The sequence below is a fragment of the Nuphar pumila genome, chromosome 3 (genome assembly GCF_984573655.1).
Source record: "Nuphar pumila chromosome 3, dmNupPumi1.hap1.1, whole genome shotgun sequence".
Lineage (NCBI taxonomy): Eukaryota > Viridiplantae > Streptophyta > Magnoliopsida > Nymphaeales > Nymphaeaceae > Nuphar > Nuphar pumila.
In genome coordinates, this window is record NC_143251.1 from 142564150 (window position 1) to 142583591 (window position 19442).

Sequence of the window (19442 nt, forward strand, 5' to 3'; positions counted from 1 at the left end):
GATATAGGATATATGATCCCAGTGTCTAACCACTTAACTACTTCCTTCTTCACCACCTCCTTCATGTGGGGGTTTAACCTCCTTTGCAATTCTCTAGAGGGTTTAGCATCCTCTTCGATGATGATTCGATGTATACAAAAAGAAAGATCTATCCCCTTTAAATCTACCACAGATCATCCTATTGCCTCTTTGTGCTCTTGTAAGACCTGCAGAAGTTGACACTCTTGAGTGTTCATCAGGTCTGTCATAATAATAACAAGCAAGGTCTGCTCTTTTCCTAAAAAGGCATACTTGAGAGAAGCTGGTAGAGGCTTCAACTTAAGATCAGGTGGATTCTCGATCGATGGTTTGGCATGTTGCTCTACCAAATTCGGGAGAGGCTCGAAGTGCCAAGTCCAATTCAACTCACCTGACAATCTATCAATCGATCCCAAGCCATCTTCTTTGAGTGATTTATCATCCTCATTTTAAGGCGGATCACTCAACGTCCAAAGAGGCTCTGCTTCTACCAGGTCTTGAACCAAATCGACCTGGAAGAAAACATCCTCGCCAGTAGGGCCCATGGCAACATTAAAAATATTCAACCTCATCTTTCTATTGCCAAATGATACGTCCATTGCTCCCGTGTGGCAATTGATGCACGCATTGGCTGTAGCTAAGAAGGGTCGTCCCAAGATGATGGGTGTCTGCTTAACATAGTCAACTCTCTTCATATTAAGAATAATGAAGTCGATAGGAAAGTAGAAACCCTTCACCTTGACCAATACATTTTCAAGAATCTCTCGCGGGACCTTGATTGATTTATCTGCTAAATACAGGGTCATAAGTATAGGTTTCATATCCTTTAACTTGAATGCGTCATAAAAGAAACCCGACAAGATGTTCACACTTACCCCAAGGTCGAGCAAAGCGTGTTCAACAGTAATGTCTTCAATGACACATGAGATAATAGGAGCCCCTAGGTCCTTGAGCTTGGGTGGAGTTTGGTGTTGCAACACCTCACTTACCTGCTCGGTCAAGTATACTTTTTTGGGTACATTGGACTTCAACTTTCTCTTCTCTGTGTAAAGTTCTTTCAAGAACTTTGCGTATGCAGAAACCTGTTGAATGGCATCCAACAAAGGGAGGTTTATTTGAACGTGCTTGAATATCTCAAGCATCTCTTGCATTTTCACCCCTTGCTTGTGAAAAGATTTCGGCTTCTCAAGTGCTTCAGAAAAATGGGCTTTGGGTATATACGATCTAGAAGGCTCAGGTTGTAAAGCCCTCCCACTTTTCTGGGGTGAATATAAGGAGATCGACTGATCACTCATCTATCTCTAAAACTCTTCAATTGTCTCCTTGGTACCATAAAATTTCTTCTCACTTCTGAGGGTAGTGATAGCCTTGGCCTGCTCTTGGTGTGAGTTAGTCATATGCAGGCTATGGATAGGTTCTTTTCTCTTCGGATTGACCATGAGTTGGTTAGGTAGTGTCTCCTCGCTATGTCTGCTTAACACCTCAGCTAGTTGTCCCATCTTAATCTCTAGTTTTGCTATTGATTGTGTGCGGGAGTTCAGATTTGCCTTTATGTCTGCAAAGGCCTGAAGCATCTTCTCTTTAAAGGTTTGACTTGATGTATGCTAGCTAAATATCGGTTGAGCCTGAGAGAATCTGGGACTTTGGTTGCTTGATTGATAGCTACCTGGCCTAATCTGGGTCTGAAAAGGCGCAGGGGGTTGTTGTTGTGGATTTCTCCATGAGAAGTTTGGGTGGTTTCGCCAGCCAGGGTTATAGGTATTGGAAAATGGGTTATTCATGAGCTTGACAAAACCTTGCATCACCTGAACTTGTTCTTGTAAAAATTTAAGGTATTGTGATGTGATGAGACAATCAATCATATGGTGTGCTGGGCTAGCACATTGCGTGCATACCTGCATGGCTGGGGTGGGATTTGACAACAACTGATCCAATTTTTGGGTCAAAAGGTAAACCTTTTTTTTGCAACTCAAGGTTTGTCCCAACTTCATACATACCAACTTTCTTCACTTTCCTAGTGGGAGGTGTTACCCTTTTCGCTCTTGAGGCTGATGCATAGAATTCTCACTCAGGGTCTCGAACAAGGCCCATACTTCGTCCTCACTCTTGAGCATAAATGTGCCTCCATAGGCTGCGTCAACCATTTGCCTATTTTTGTCTGTCAGCTCGTCATAGAAATATTGCACTAGTTGCCATTTGGGCACCCGATGGTGGGGGCACATTCGAAGAAGATATTTCATCCTCTCTCATGTCTCATGGAACTGTTCACTCTCTATCTGAGTGAAACTAGTGATAACCTTATGGAATTGGTTCATCTCACCAATTAAAAAATATTTTTAAAAAAAATTCTTTTTGCATTCTATTCAAAGTAGTAATTTGAACCGTATCCAAAGACTTTAGCTAGTACTTGGCTTTGTCTTTGACAAAAAATGAGAACAAGGTTAGCCTAAGCACGTCATTTCCAAAATTGTTGATCCTAACAGCAGAACAGATCTAAAAACTCATCGAGATGACGGTAAGGGTCCTCATTACTAAGGCCATAGACAGATGGTAATATTTGGATGACACTGACCTTAATTTTATACTGAAGTGCTCCTACATTTGGTCTCACTATGCAGGACACATGATTGTACTCCGTAGGAATGAAGTACTCCTTCAAAGGACAGACTTGGGTAGGATCTTCAGCCATGGGTCTAGTTCTACAGGATCTCCTTAGGATTAATTCTGAGTTCTCAACATGATCTACAAGTTCAAGGCCTGAAGAATGTCATCATTGCATACACTGTTAAGTTGAGACCCGATACATTGCTCATCCTAGGAGCTTTCTACTTAAACTAGCGTGCAATCATAATCAAGCCACACCACAAAACAAGCAAAAGAAAAGTACAAAAATAAACAACCACCACCCAAATGCAAGTATAGAGCTTAAAAGCAAACTAGATGCTCGGTCACCTAAGATGGTATCCTAGTAGGTAGGTCATGCAAAAACATTAAGCTGGTTCTATGGTTTGCACTCAACGTGGTTCTAACAATCCTAATTAATGAACAAAAGCAAACTAAACAATCCTAGATATCAGAAGAAATTAAACTAGGCAATCCTAAAAAAAGTGCGAAAGCAAACTAGCAGTCCTAAATATATGTGAAATAAAAGCAATAAAGTGAGTACTTAGTCTTAAATTGTTGTTTCCTGGCAACAATGCCAAAAATTTAATGCAACTTTTCTCAAAAGCATTTTTAAAAGATATTTTTGATAAAAATTTGTCAGTGTAAACCATGCATCAAATTATAAATAACTGGTTCACACTAGTGGTGAAGTCTGAGTCGAACTTAGAGAACAGGTTTAACACCTCGTACTCCAAACAAAACAACCTTTGTTGCCTTAAAAAGAAAAAGTAAACAAAGCGTAATTAACCTATTACAAAGGGTCTGTGTAGAAATAAAATTATTACAACCCCAGATAAATAAATGACTTGAGGCTCCCAAAAAAAATAAAAATAAAGAAAATTAAAAATTACAAGGCTCTGTTTGCTCGTGATCTAGCTCCTTTTGTCCCCACGAGTACGGTCGTTGTTGTCGCATTCCAATAGAAACCAAAAGCTTGTGTCCACCTGCAAAAGTCAAAACCAAAACAAGACAAAACAACTAGACTATCACTACAAGAAAAATGTTAATTAGCGACGGAAATTTGCGACGGATTTTTTCCGTCGCAAATTAGCGACAGATTAGCTAGAGAAAACTTTCTTAATGAATCCGTCGCTAAGTAGCGACGGATTAGCGATGAAAGTTGTTTCATCGCTAATCCGTCGCTAATTAGCGACGAATTAACGACAACAAGTATTTCGTCGCTAATTTTCAATACAAGAAAAACATTTTAGCGAGGGAAATTTTCCGTCGCTAATCCGTCGCTAATTAGCGACGGATTAGCGACGGAAATTTTCCGTCGCTAATCCGTCGCTAATTTTCGATTTAAACCAAGCGCAAAATTTTCCCTCTCTCCCTGTTTGAAATTTAAATCGACCGCGCTCGATTTAAATCGACCGCGCTCGATTTAAACCGAGCGACGTCGGAGAGCTTATTGGAGAGCATGTACATGAGAGTGGAGGACGGTGACGCCGGAGGACAGTCGGCGATCGCTGGAGGACGTCGGCGCCGGTTGACGGAGGACGACAATGCCGATTCACGGAGGATGGCGACGCCGGAGGACAGTCGGCGATCGCTGGAGGACGTCGGCGCCGGTTGACGGAGGACGACAATGCCGATTCACGGAGGACGGCGACGCCGGAGGACGGTCGGCAATCGCTGGATGATGTCGGCGCCGGTTCACGGAGGACAACAACGTCGATTCACGGAGGACGGTCGACGATCGCTGGAGGACATTGGCGCCGGTTCATGGAGGACGATGACGCCGGTCCACAGAGGATGACGGCGACGCCGGTTCACGGAAGATGACGGTGCCAGTTCATGGAGGACGGCGACGCCGGAGAGCACCAGTTCATGGAGGACGGCGACGCCGGTTCGCGATGAGGCAGAGCGATCGTTATGTGCATGCAATGCCTGTCGGGTGCGGTATAAGTCCGGCTTAGTGCTGCCGGAATACCGCCCGACAAGGATCAATTTTTTTTTATTTTTTTTTTAAAATTTAGCGACAGATTAGCGACGGATAATTTCCGTCGCTAATCTGTCGCAAATTAGCGACGGAATTAACGACAGATAATTTTTTTCGCTAATTAGCGAGCAAAAAATCGCGATGGCCTCTATCCATCGCTAATCCGTCGCTAAGCCGTCGCTAAACAGTTTAGCGACGGCTTAGTGACGGATTAGCGATGGATAGAGGCCGTCGCTAATCCACGGTTTTCTTGTAGTGTATCTAATCTAGTTATGGTTAGTGGTAGTAAAATAATGATTAAATTAAATCTAAAAACTAAAATCTATATGTATCTAACTCTAAAGAAAAAAAAATCTAAACCAAAGAATTGGTTTAACACCCGGTTTGCCAAAACGTGATTTTCAAAACATATTTTTATTTTATAACTCAATATGTAGACAAAACCTAGAGCTAACTATGATCCGAATTTAATTCACTTATATCTATCACTAAACTAATGAAAAAGGAATGCTAACAAACTGAAGTGCACAGTCCATCTCAGTCATGCCCCTACTAGAGTCCGATCAGCATATCAGTTTGGCAACTTAAGTGGGGTTGGCAAATCAGAATTAGACTAGCTGAACGCAGATTGGAGTGGTCTCATAGGCAACAGGTTGCAATTGGGATATATAAAAATTAGGCTCGGCAAATCAAGGCCAACATATCAGAATCAGCCTGGTCAAATTTGCTCATGTTGGATCGGTCAGTCAGTTGACCAGGGCCAAGTTGGCCTAGTCTGGAGTCTGATCGGTCTGGTATGTTGGCCAAAACTCACCAGATTTGAGCTGGTCAGATCAGGCTGACCCGAATATAGGCAGATCATGTCTGGTTTGTTGCTGCCAACAGATCAGATCTAAAAAAAGTATCAAGCTGGATTGATCTGGTCTAATTTGGCTTAGATCAGCTAGCAGGATCAGGATAACAAATCTGCTTAGCTGAATATGATTACAGACTAGAGCTGGCCAGATCTGAGTAATCAGATCTGGTCGGTTGGACTGGCATGTCTGATCAGACCCAATTTGCTGGATGTTCAGCAGACTCTATCATATCTGCCTACTGCTTGTGCTAAATCAGATTTGTTGTGTATCTGATTTGTAGATTAGATCTTATTTTTTGTGTTTTCTCAAAAAAAAAGAAAACCTAACTACGATGCTAACATGACTAATGAAAGAAACAAACTAATCTATATGCAGCAGTTATAAAATTATATTATATGCATAGAGAAACTCAGAAAAATTGATCTATGTGCAAAAAATACAAAGAAAAGGGAGAGAAGAGGCTTATCTGGGGTTCACCTTCGACGGACTGGGTAAAGCAGAGCGAACTTTCCTCTTCTATACCATGTATCACTCACCTCCAATCGAAGAGAGGAGAAAGAAGAAGAAGAAGAGAGAGGAGAGAGAGAGATAGGCATGAATCTCAATGAGGGAAGACACCCCCCCTTAACCTCTAAAAATTATATTTATAATGAAGGTTAGAGTTAGAGGGTTGTTTTTAAAACTTTTTTAAAAAAGTATTCTAATTTCGAAGAATTTTAAAAAGCTTCCCTTGTAAAAAAAAATAATTAATAAAAATTTGTTAGAAAAACTAAAAGATTCTTAAATACAAGTGGGTCCAAATTGTTTCCTTTTTTTCATTAATTGCCATAACAGGTGACCATGCAGGACAATGCATAAAAATCAACTAAACACAAGCTTTTAATACTGATTTTGCATAATATCATGCATACAAAATATATAAAATTATGAATAAAATGTGCATGATCAATAATAGCATTGAAACTATCATGATAACATACAGTTATTCGAAAACAATAAAACATCTTATACATTTCGTGCAACATATAGATATTCAGAAGTAACATTTAAATCATGTTCATTAATTATGTTAAATTAACAAGACATATCTTTAGTACCAAAATTGTGGGAGTCATGAAGTCTTTGTTTCACTTATTACCATTCACTCCGGGCATGTGGGAGACGATATCCACTAACGGCTATAACATCTCGAGGGTATATTATTCTCATAAGTTATATATCTATAACCTAGAACACATTTGATAACACTGATAACCTAACCTACGAGTGATTGGAGATCAATGAGATGTCATTGCTCTCGAAAAAGTTACAACCAAAGGTCACTTGAGGTTGTACCCCTTACCCTCTTCAAGGTAAGTAAAACACTGAATGGGTTATCTGATTTTATTAAATTAAAGCATGTCTATTTATTTACTGATGTCTGCCATAACCAGGCATCTCAGGAGTCATTAACCCAAGTACCTCTGAGTACGAACAAGTCACAAGTTTTTATAACTCATTCATTATACTCAGATGTTTAAACCAAACGAGCATCTTGCCTGTGAAGGCGATCCCAGTATTAATTGTGCATGTATATTATCATTTCATAAATGAGAGCGCTTTGTGCCTCTCTTTGGATTTACAACAAACCCTTGCTCTGCCAGAGCGATACCCATACATGCATGTCGGTGCACATCTTATGGTATCAAAACACACATATTTCAATAAATAATTCATAGATGGTTCCTTGAACCATAGGCTCTGTCACGAGCTATAAACATTTTTATGCATGATATCTATTTTTTCAGCAAGTAGTATCATTCATCATTTCATGCATGAAAAACACACAAGTAAGCATTTGTTTTATGATCATGTTAGTATATTTTTCAATTAAAATTCCTTGAACTATCATGCATGTGAAGCATTTTATGCAAACTTTATTGAAAAGTGTGCGTGTGAGCTATCATGTACAAGCATGCATACAAAGTTTCATATTTAAATCATTCTTGAAAATCATGCATGTGAAGCATCTTACACAAACTTTATTAAAAAGTGTGCATGTGAGCTATCATGTACAAGCATGCATGCAAACTTTCATATTTAAATTATCCTTGAAAATCATGCATGCAATCTTTTATACGTAAAACAACATCAATGAGTATGCATGCAACTATCATATGTAAAAATATTTTGCATGCGAGTTTATTTTACGTATAAATATTATGGATAATCATAGATGCAAACTATTTTACGTAAAAACATCATTGATAAGTATGCATGCAACAAGCATATGTAACATCTTACGAAAAAGTGTGTATGAAAACTATATTTCACGTATTTTGATAAATACATATATTTTAACATGAAAAATATACAAGAATATGTATATACATATTGTCAATATTAGAAAGCATACATGATTATTTTAATATTAAAATTTTTATATAGAGGTATAGAAATTCTTTACCTCGTAATCCGTAAAATTCTATGAGAAGCAAAAAATCTTGAAAATGACCCAAGGGATTTTCTTAACAAACTTCGCAATACAAATCATGCTCTCGTTGTCACCAATTTGGAAGTGAGCGGGTGCCTCATGTCTTGTGTCGAGGAGGGGCACTCAGCTTGGTTTGAGCTTAGTTCGACATGCTGGAAAGAGAAAGAAAAAGGTCACTAGAACAACAACTTTCTTGTCGGTGGTGGCAAAACTGAGTGAGGGTGACAGGTGCTGGCATCGCTGGTGGTAGTGTGGCGACGAGGCTCCGTCAGCCGACCTTGAATGAGATAGAGAGGTGGCAACCTCGGTGGCTATCGAAAATCAGAAGACGAAAAAGAAGAGGGCGGTTGGGGCTTTAGGTCACTGGAAAAGCAACAACCTAAGGAGAAGAAGAGGAAGGGCATGAGTGGCGGCCATCACCTTTCTCCTGTCCTACTGATCTAGAACAAAGAGGAAGGGGAGGTTGGGGGTGTATGTTTACCGACAGGGAGGTGGCTGATGCCTGTGGGATCTTGCCTACCAAAGGGAGGAGACTCGGTGGTGGTGGTGTCCAACCAATTGAATCAAAAGGAGGATACCCAACGGCAGTGGTCGGGTGGTCCTTGCACCATCAAGAAAGTAGAGGGGGAAGGCACGATTGGTCCTTTGGGTGCTCAACAGGAGGCAAAAATAAGGGTGGTGAGGCAGCGGGAATGTTTGCCCCCATCCAATAGAAGAACAAAAGGAGGAGAGAAGAGGTGTCAGGTGGTGGCGTTCAACCAACCTCTAAATAGAGAGAGTAGGGAAGAGGTGCATGGAGATGTCAGTGGTGGTAATTAAAATCAACCTCCAAATGCACAGTCGGACCCTCACATGTTAATTAAAAAAAAACCCTAAAATTATCATTTATACTAATTAAACAAAAAAACTTTAAAATTCTAAGTTCTAACCAAAATTAAGTATTAAATACATGATACCATAAAAGCATAATCCAAAATTCATATAATTTAAACAAATACAAAATTGAAAATTTATTTCTTACGTCATCAAGTATAATTGTAATATTCAACATTTTTTGGCATTTTTTTAAAATTTTAGATTATCTAGATAATAAAAATTTGATGCATTATTCATGATTTTCAAGCATTTGGTTGCGTTCGTATTGAAATTTTGAAAAGTTCGGTCTTTGTTTCATAAAAAAACAAAATTATATCGAGTTCGGTAGGAACATTTTGAAGTTGTTTTGAAGGCATTTGGGTCTAGAAGGACATAATTATCCAACTCAGTGTTGACCACCCAGTCAACTGTAGGAAGACTATTATTGGCTGACCAAGTGACATGGTAGTGAATTCTATGTTTGACTAGGGTTTTAAATGGGTCATGAGGACGGGATGGTGGTGGAGACCTTGTCCTCGCTCCCGCTCCCGCCTAGTCCACTACCATCCCTATGTACTACCAATGGGTTTTGAACCTGCAACGTCGCAACCCAGCTGCTCCTACCAGATATGCGGAGCACCCCGTTGGTAAACCAAGAATGCCTTCGCATAATACATAAAACATTTTGTAAATATCGTGATTTTTCGATATCGGACGTTTTTTTTCAAAATATCGGCTATATTTGTGACATAGCCCTCAAGGGCGTTCACGTCTGGGAAGGTTTCGAGTTTGCTGCACCGTCCATCCATTAGATCTACGGTCAATCTCTGTGAGCGTCTTGTCTATTCTTTGAATGCTTGAATGGCCTTGGTGTAAAATAACGTGAACTCTCGGCCTACTCTTCAAATAGCGTAGGTCGGTTCCATGATCCATACAACTCCGGCAAAAAAATACCGCCGATATTTTGCATATATTTCAAATTTCCTGATGCTGAACACCAATATAATCGCAAAGATATCGCGATATTTTAAATGTCATCCACTTGAAAATACGGTGATGTTAACCAGATATTTAACATTTTAAAGAAAACTTTAACTTTATACTTTTTCTTTTCATACAATAAAAACCACTTTTATCTTTTCGAATTTCTATTTTTAAAAAAGGAAGGTCGAACTTTTAATCATCTCTTTTTGACGCTTTTTATATATTTCGCGACTACCGATTTGTACCGATATTTTTCAGAGAAAACAAAAAGGTTTGATTTATCGTCTCTTTCCGTGATGACGTAAGCCCTAGGCTCCTATTGGGCTCCCCACAAGTGCGAAGACAGAGATAGGAGAGGAAAACAGCGTGCTATTTGAAAGCACAAAAGGGAATTAGGCGTACTCGAGGGAATCAACGTCCGATCGACTGCCAGGTCATCGATCCAATACATCGGACGGCTGTAAGATGAGACGGAGGCACGCAGGGTTCGTGTAAGCAGGAGAGAGAGAGAGAGAGCTCGAAACTGGTGGTGGAATCGATCCCCTTTGTTCCTTTCTCTCTCCTTTTCTTTTTTTATATTTCCTTCCTTTTCTTTAATTATCCGGAAATAGAGGGAGCGCTTGTACTGTTTGAGAAAAAGTTAGGGTTTCCTGGTTTTTTAAATTTCCGGATTTTATTTTTTCTAGAGAGAGAAAGAGCGGATGGCAGCCATGGGTGGGAAGGGAGAGAAGGAGAAGGAAGTGAGGGTTCTGAATGGGAAGGTTGAGTATGATGTTGATGTTGATGTTGATGTTGATGATGATGATGATGATGTAGAAGAGGTGCTTGAGGTGAAGGACGACGATGAAGAGGAGGTGGATGGGGATGAGGATGATGGTGATGATGACGACGACGATGATGATGGTGATGACGACGATGAAGATGATGATGATGATGATGGGGAGGAGGAAGAGGCGGAGGAAGATGATGGTGATGATGATGTGATGGTGTCTAGACCATCCGCTCCCCAGATTCAGGAGATAGATGGCGAGGATGATGACGAGGACGATGATGATGATGATGGTACTGGGGGAGGTGACGACGACGACGACGACGACGACGGTGATGATGACGATGATGGGGAGGAGGAAGAAGCGGAAGAAGATGATGAGGATGAGAGTGTGATGTTGTCCAGACCAACTGCTCCCCAGATTCAGGAGATAGATGCGGATGATGATGATGAAGACGATGAGGATGATGGAGGCGATGGTGGTTCCGGCGCATCGGGTCGTGGTGGTGATGAAGATGATGGGGAAGAAGTTGATGATGATGACGATGATGATGAAGGGGAGGTCGATGAGCAAGGAGAGGAAGAAGAGGTAATTTTTCTTCTTTAGATTGTGACGATCTTTTTCCTCTTTTTTCTCTCTATGTCCTTCTTTAGGATGGATTGAATTAAGCATGATGGCCATTATTGGAAGAGCTTTTTTTTTCAAAATTTTCAATGGTGGTAAATGTTATTTTCTCGTTTTATTCTTAAAGATAAAGACTAGACATAGAATTCATTTTGGTAAATGGAAACTCTTTTTTTGTTTGACGGCGAACGATTTATTGTTAGACTGTGCTATTGGTGGATGAGAGTTTTTGCAGTGATTTCCATATTCTATTTTATTTATCTACTCTTGTAGTTTTTTGTGGGGTAAAATATAAAAAAAACTATTTAGGTTTTCTTCTTCTTCTTTTTTGTAGAACATTTTTTTTCTGAAAATTCAAATTTTGAGTTTTATTTTTCTTCAGGAAGAAGAGGGTGAACAGAGGGTTATAAGTTTCTGGTATATTTTCATTGAATTTGGGTTTCTTCTTAATGGAAGTAATAGTGGTTATTTTAGCTTTCTCAATATTTAAAATAAATTTTTTTTCATTTCCTTGTGATATTGGTTTTGGATTTTTATTCGGCGATGAGAGGTCCTCTAGGAAGAAATTTGGAGAAGATCTGTGGTTTGTTCTTATTGCTTTTGCTGCTTTTTTCCTTTTCTAAGCCCTCGTGCAGTCATGCTCTCTTATGTAGTTGTTTCTCTTAATTGCTTTTGAGTATTCTGGTTACTGCTTATTTTGGGTCATATTGTCTGGATTTTTCACCTGGGTAGTGCTATTTCTTTGATTCATTCCTTGTTCTCTCTTCTTTCTCGAGTATTTTTATATACACTATTGCACTTACCGTATGACTGCTTCATAATTACGCTTGTCCTGTTGGATGAGTGATTCCTTGATCTCCTTTTGGTAGTTGGTTTAATGCCTAATCTTCCCTTTGTTCCTTCTCTACCATTCAAAAGTTTGAGCATCCACACACCCTGTATCAACTTGATATTGAAACTCTTTTTAAATGATTGGAGACCATAGCGTCTCCATATAAGACAAGGTAAATTTGTTGTTGGTTTTTGTTATTTAATTGACTATAAAAATAGATTTATGCCCACAAACTTGTTTAATAGTGCTATAGAATCATCATATGGTTATTAAAATCATCTAAATCTTCATGGTTTAAAAGATCGAATTGGATTTTTGTGTAACTTATCGAGAGAGAATTTTATTTGGTTATACAATGTGTAGTTGGTTACCATACATCTGTTTTTGGCGAGTTAACTCATAAACTTTGATCCTTATCATGGTAGGTATGTTGTATTGCTTCTTAAATGGTAATCAATCTATTATCGCCCAAATGGTAATTGGTCTCCATCGTCTCCATTGTTTGCAGAACATTGAAAACACTTTTGGTATAATTTTGTCTTTTTTTTTTCAACTTTTTTATTATAGCGTTTTTTTCACTTTCCATGCCGTTCTTGTTCTTCATAGGATATAGTGTTTCTAAGATTGGTTGGAGTTATCTTTTCTTGGCTTTCATTGCTTACATTGGGTGTTTTTTGACTTGACATTTTTTTCTTTTTTTCAACGGGTATAAGGATCTCTGCATTCATCAGTTTCCAATCTGCTGTATGTTTCGTTTAATTGTTTAGTCGATGTGTTTGTCTATCTTAGCTTATTGCCTGAATGTTTACTGCGAATGCAGGAATTGGGAACCGAGTATCTTGTTCGGCCTATAGGGCGTGCTGAGGATGAAGAAGATGCTAGTGATTTCGAACCCGGCAAAGAAAATGGTGAGGATGAAGATATAGATGAAGAAGACGAAGATGATGATGAAGATGATGACAGTGATGGTGGTACTGGTAGTGGAAAAGTTGAAGTTCCTGTACAGAAGAAGAGGTCTAGAAGTGCTAATGTCGGTGACAGGGAGGATGATGAGTGTCCATCGAAGCGATAACCCAACTTGCTAGCATTTATAGACTGCTTACACAGTTCCAGATCAAGCATTCTCAATCCACAACGATATCTGCAGAAGGCAGTAGATAACAGAAAAGATGGTAAGGATGGCCAAGATGCATCAGGTGCTAATTCAGAATCGCATGGTTCAGTGATGATAAAAACGATGGTACTGGGTTTTCTACAAAGGTTTTGGATGGTGCAACAAGTTTCTTTTGCTTCACAGGAGCTGAAAACTAATGTTTTCTCTTTGATGTTTTCTGTTCCTGGCATTTTCCTACATTCCTGCTCTTACCCATTGAGTATCTTGCTAGGCACATCTGATACTTAGTTTAGTACTCTTTTTTTAAGTTAACCTTTCCTTTGTAATTATTGTATGCAAATTTTCCCGTCCTTTTTATTTGCTCTTTCTCTCTGACTTTTTATTTGCTTGTTTTTCTTGGATATTGATGGTTTTTTTTATGTTCAACACTTCGTTTAGTGCTCTTTGTTTAAGTTAACCTTTCCTTTGTAATTGTTGTATCCAAATTTTCCTGTCTTTATGTGCTCTCTCTTTCTCTCTGGCTTTTTATTTGCTTGTTTTTCTTGGATATTGATGCCTTTGGATTTTTGATGTTCAATCCATCAACTGACATGGATAATGTGGCACACTTTAAAACCAAGAATCCTTTGGTATGGTTTTAAATGATTGTATGTTAAGTTTATATTTGGTGTGGAGTACATGTATTTTTATAGTAAAAAAGATACAATTTCCCGTGTGCTATGTTCAATAAAGGGTGCATGACCCCAACCAAGGTAGTTGATTAAATCACTATTTGTTAGATTTTTATGTAAATTATAGTGAAAAACACCTTTCATCTTTAATCTCTTTAATGGAAAAAATATAAAATAAACCTTTCCTTATGTCTTTTCTGTGGGCTGGCAACCTTCAAAACCAATGGGCATTCAAGATATCTCTTTTCTTGGATGCGGTCATTATGTTCCATATATTTTGTTAATGCGGGTTTAGAACACTTTTATAACCACCATGACTCCATAAATGAACCAGCCTCTCTCTCTCTCTCTCTCTCTGTGTGTGTGTGTGCCCGCGCGCTTGGAAAGTGGCAGCTGCCAATTCTTAGATTTGGCTATTAGCTTCTTTAAAAAGTGGTAGTTATCACCAAATACATAGACTGTCATCATAGCTTCCAGTTCCCAAACATGGTTTTACTGTTTCTTCAAAACAGGCTGTTCAATTTGACATGATCTAAAACCTATTTTCTACTAAACAGACTACGTAGATCTAAAACCTTCTTACATTTTGTAGATCTATAAAGTTAGAGCTACAAAAAACTTTGGAAAAAAACTTTAAAAAATGATGTTTTCTAATATATTGTATATGCACAAATGACTATAGCAAGTATTTATCATTTATCTTTTTGCAACTAAATTGAGGTGCAGAACAATAATAATGAACTAGAAGAAGTCTGCTGATTATGTCTACAAGAAATCTACGTACCATGACATCTACTTCCCACATCAAACATTCAAAGATGAGGAATTCAGAAGCTTGGGCATAACCACTTGAAGCTAGTTTCGGTTATGTAAGTGGTGGATCATTACATAAAAACTATTAGATGGCCAATTGTACTAACTGATTATAAGCACCCGCAATTAAATACTGGGAAATATTTTATAAGTGCAAATTCTAAATAAGAAGGGAACACCTGCTTGTGGCTGAATACAATAAAATCATTCACAAGGGTATGTATTTTATAGAAAAGAACATGACGGCATTGATTCAAGACTATTGTAAAAGAAAATACCTTAAATGAATAACCACGTATTCCATTTTGGATACCCAATATACATGATAACTCAAATCAGATTATAGAAGTGTCAAGGGTTTTGCACCTTTCTATATGTGTTAAATTAGCAAACAGCCTACATAGAGTCCATAATAAAAATGATTTCAGGGTTTAAATAAATGTGAGGAAGAAAAAAGCATATAACCTTGACTCCCATGAGAGAGAGAGAGAGAGAGAGAGAGAGAGAGAGAGAGAGAGAGAGAGAGATTTTGTATAATACAGTGCAATGGGTATACATGAAATAAGGTAGAGTTTTTTTTTACTGACGGCAATTGCAACTTTCAGACATTGAATAGGTTGGGAAAGAAGCAACATGGGAAACTTTGAACACAAAGACAAAAAGATTGGTTTGAGAGTAATTTAGTACTTAAACTTATTAATTCAATTTGAGTTAGTGATAACTCGAGTTAAATTGACAGATGCTTTTCTATTAACAAAACATAAATAGGTTGACCTGGTCCAGTTTCATCCACATTTTAAGTGTATATTTATATAGAGAGAGAGAATTTTTAGTTCATTACTTTGTTCACACACACACATATATATATATATATATATATATATATATATATATATATATATATATAATTGTTCCAGTGTAACATTTTTTTATCAATACACAGGTAGTAAGGATCTCCCAGCTTGCACAGTTGGTAAGGTCTCATCAGATCTCACTATTATCAGTACACAGGTATAGGGGTCTGCCTATCCTATAATATATAAAAGCAAAAGTAGGGGTACAGTAGATTTCGATTTGTACAACTATTTCAAAATTGACATCTTTGTCCTATGCCTGTGAGTTTGAACTTCAAATTCTTTAGCCAATTGTAATTAAAAAAAAAAGACTGGTTTTTTACATGGCATTTGATGACTAGGGTCTCTCTCTCTGCATTTGATGGCTATATGACTTAAAAGGGTCTCTCTCTCTCTCTCTCTCTCTCTCTCTCTCTCTCTCTCTCTCTCAACGGGGGCAGTGGACTGGGTGTAACGGCCTCAGCCCCATCTCGCCCCGTTTGGACTAGAGATAGAGGACATGAAACCGGGGATAGAGATTAAAAACAAAACCCATGCAGGGATGGACTTACCCTTTCTCCCACCCCCATTGATCCTGTCTTGCCCTGTCCCCAATCCTTGTTTAGGAATGGCAATAGACCGAAGGAAAATGGGGCTCCTCCCTACCTCGCCCCGTTTGGACCAGGTATGTAGGACATAACTGGAGGACATGAAACGAGAAAAGAGGTTAAAATCCAAACCCATGCAAGAATGGAGGTGGGGATGGAGGGCAGAATTTTGAGACGGGGCCAGGGTTGAGACCACCCCCACCCCGGTCTACTGCCATCCCTAATCTTGCAACAATGCACTCCATCTAAACGGATATACTTGTTCAATAATTTCTTATAACTTAATTTGAAACAATTTACTCCTTGTTCATAATTTTCTTGAAGTCATCGGATATGTAAATTCCTTCGTTTTCATTATTTTCTTCAATCTTTTTAGGTATTATAAGTTGTGCTAGTTCGTGCATATTATTTTTGTTGTTTATAAATTATGGTTTTAAATGATTGTATGTTAAGTTTATATTTGGTGTGGAGTACATGTATTTTTATAGTAAAAAAGATACAATTTCCCGTGTGCTATGTTCAATAAAGGGTGCATGACCCCAACCAAGGTAGTTGATTAAATCACTATTTGTTAGATTTTTATGTAAATTATAGTGAAAAACACCTTTCATCTTTAATCTCTTTAATGGAAAAAATATAAAATAAACCTTTCCTTACTCATGCCTTATATCATATTCCTAATATATTTTATTTTCCCATTTTTATTTTTTTATAACAAAAAATTAAATTTCTACTTAGTTTGCTACAGTCTGGCCATACAGATGTTCCACAATAGCAATATCATTGAAGCTGGAAATAGAGACGAGCTGCTCATGGTTCACCTCGTGCTCAGCTTGTAAGGAGCTCATTTGAACTCGAAGGATAACCTTGGCTCTAGGGGTGTCCATCAGGTCGGGTTGGCGGGTCAGCATACCTCAACCCGAACCCGACCCGTTTATTAAACGGGTCGGCTGTGGCAAACACAAACCTGACCCGTTTATTAAATGAGTAACCTGACACGACCCGCCAACTCGCTTAATAAACGGGTTGGGTCGGGTAAACGGGTTGGCAGGTCAGGTTGGCGGACGTGTTGGTGGGTGGCGGGTTGACCCACACGCCTAACCCGTTTATTAAACGGGTCAGCCAGGTTGGCGGGTTGCCATACCCCTAACACAAACCCGACCCGCTTAATAAACGGGTTAGGCAGGTCAACCCGTTTATTAAACGGGTTCATTTTTGCCAAACCCGAACCTGCTTAAGAGGCGGGTCATGTCAGGTTTTGCCACCCCTACTTGGCTCAGCTCGGCTCATACAAAACTCGCTAAGTAGTACTAAATATGCCTTCAAATATTTTATATTAGATAATGAGTAATGGGTCGGTGCTAAACCCATTTCGTGCTAAAGTGCATGCTAAATGGGGTTTTCAAGCTTTTTTTTATTTTATTTTTAAATTCTGACCTTACATATGTGATCTATGTATGGATCAGCTCTTGAAGCGTTTGATTCCAACAAATGGGTGGGTTTTTATAAAGTTCGAAAAATCAATGGTTCAAAATCTTTGTGAATTTTCGAGGCTCTAAACATCATTTTTTTTCATCCAAAATACATGATCCAAGTGTGGATTCTTAATAAATCTACCATGCCCAACACATTTATGGGTGCATAATCACAGAAAAAGCACCGAAGAAGCTGAAAAACTCATTTAGCACCAAATGGGTTTAGCACCGACCCATTTTCAACATAATATAATATATAAGAACATTGCATAATATAATATATAGAAACTAACCAATGTGTTTGACTCACAACTGATAGGTTTGGAGTTCAAATCCTATTGCTTCCGGCTTTGAAAGTATATATTTTTCTAAGTAAATGAGTCAGCTTAAACTTGGCTCACAAGTTCTAGAGTTCAACCAACGGGGGGCTCCCCTTGTCTGGGTAGTGCACGTCACTTGTGTTGAGACGTTGCAAGTTCAAATCCCAATGGTATCGTTGTATAACTAGTATGGTTCTGCCTAACCTCAACTTGCCTTAAAAAAAAACTAGTTTTAGAGTTTAGTGGACCCTAAGTACTAGAAGGGTCCACTAAAATCCCCGAACTAAAGGGATCTAAACAGTTAGGTTCAGATCGTATATCTGACTGAATCCGAATTAGTTTAGTCAGATTCAATAGCCCAAATGAGTTCCCATTAATCATCAGACCCAAATCTGAATACGAATATGAGAAAAGTCTGAATCCAATGAACAAGACGGATATCAATTTGGTTTTGGCTGATCCCCATCCGATTATGCTAGATTCGATTAAGTTGGACTTGACAATGCCAAGATCTGATCTCACTCCGACCTGTTTACATCCCCACCCATAGTTAGCATAACTCTGTTTATAACACGTTTCTTTCAATAAAACTTTGGAAATGAAAAAGTAAATTGAAACTCTATCATTTTTTCAAAAATCATCTAAAGAACACGTTATTTTGAGAGAAGAATTAAGAACACCAAAACTTATATTTAAACAAAATACTTAAAAAAAAAATCAATTATAGATTCAATTAGATCAGATCTTGGGTTTGTATCATAGTGATTCTTGAATATGGATCTCATTGTTCTTGTATCCAAACTTGTTCTCATAGAAAAATCTCATGTATATGTGCATTTTTTTACCCCATTTTATAAAATTAAAACTAATTAAACCCGTACCATGATTATTTTGCAACTTGCTTTTTTTTTTAAATTTCAAATAACTTATTAAATATTTAACTATTTTGCTGTTTCTCGCATTGCTAACTACGCTCCATAGTGACAAACAATTTTTTTGGCAAAACCTCGTTTTTCAAAAAACTCGCAAGAAATTGAATTTTTTTCATAAATCTCGACAATAAAAAAATAAAAAAATAAAAAAAATAATAAAAAAATATTTTTATAAGACAATATTAATAAAAAATATTTAAAAATAAAAATACATGAGCTTTTCATGATAAATAGCCATTTAAAACGTAAATATCATGTTTAAATCGTGATATTTATGTTTTTTCATAAATCTCACGATATTTTGAAAATCTCACAAAAAATTGATGTTTTATACTTGCAGGCAATTTCTCACGATATTATCACGAGATTTTCATAAATCTCGGAATATTTGTGATACCCACTCAAATTCGAAGCGGATCCCGTTGTGATACCCACTCAAATTCGAAGCATGGACATCCCTGTCAAGCATGTATTCAGAGTTCGGATAGGGTACAATATGATTGCACAAAAAATTGTGCATTAAGCACCCCCATCACCGTCCATCAGGCCTTGGTTCCACACCTGACAGGCCCTGCCCCCAAGATGGAGGGTGATAAGGTGCTTAATGCACAAATATTTGTGCAATCATATTGCACCTGATCTTTTCACTGTAATTCA

General features: G+C 38.1%; 2 protein-coding genes across 2 annotated transcripts; one reads left to right on the top strand and one right to left on the bottom strand.

The window, feature by feature from the left end:
• Window positions 1-467: 467 nt before the first annotated feature.
• Window positions 468-1313, bottom strand: LOC149844181 (uncharacterized). The gene has a single exon (XM_090001055.1). It carries the CDS (start codon window positions 1311-1313, stop codon window positions 468-470), a length of 846 nt encoding a protein of 281 aa, XP_089857181.1.
• Window positions 1314-10159: 8846 nt separating this feature from the next.
• Window positions 10160-13559, top strand: LOC149844182 (uncharacterized). The gene is made up of 2 exons (XM_090000378.1): window positions 10160-11151; window positions 12840-13559. The coding sequence occupies exons 1-2, from the start codon at window positions 10495-10497 to the stop codon at window positions 13089-13091; spliced, it is 909 nt and encodes a 302-aa protein (XP_089856504.1). The 5' UTR covers window positions 10160-10494; the 3' UTR covers window positions 13092-13559.
• The last annotated feature ends 5883 nt before the right edge of the window (window positions 13560-19442 follow it).

What these genes read in the sequence shown, in the direction of transcription:
- LOC149844181 (XM_090001055.1), bottom strand. Translation starts at nt 1,313, where the DNA reads ATGAGTGATCAGTCGATCTCCTTATATTCACCCCAGAAAAGTGGGAGG.
- LOC149844182 (XM_090000378.1), top strand. Translation starts at nt 10,495, where the DNA reads ATGGCAGCCATGGGTGGGAAGGGAGAGAAGGAGAAGGAAGTGAGGGTT. An exon ending in AGCAAGGAGAGGAAGAAGAG is followed by an intron (nt 11,152 to 12,839) that starts GTAATTTTTCTT and finishes CTGCGAATGCAG; the next exon opens with GAATTGGGAACCGAGTATCT.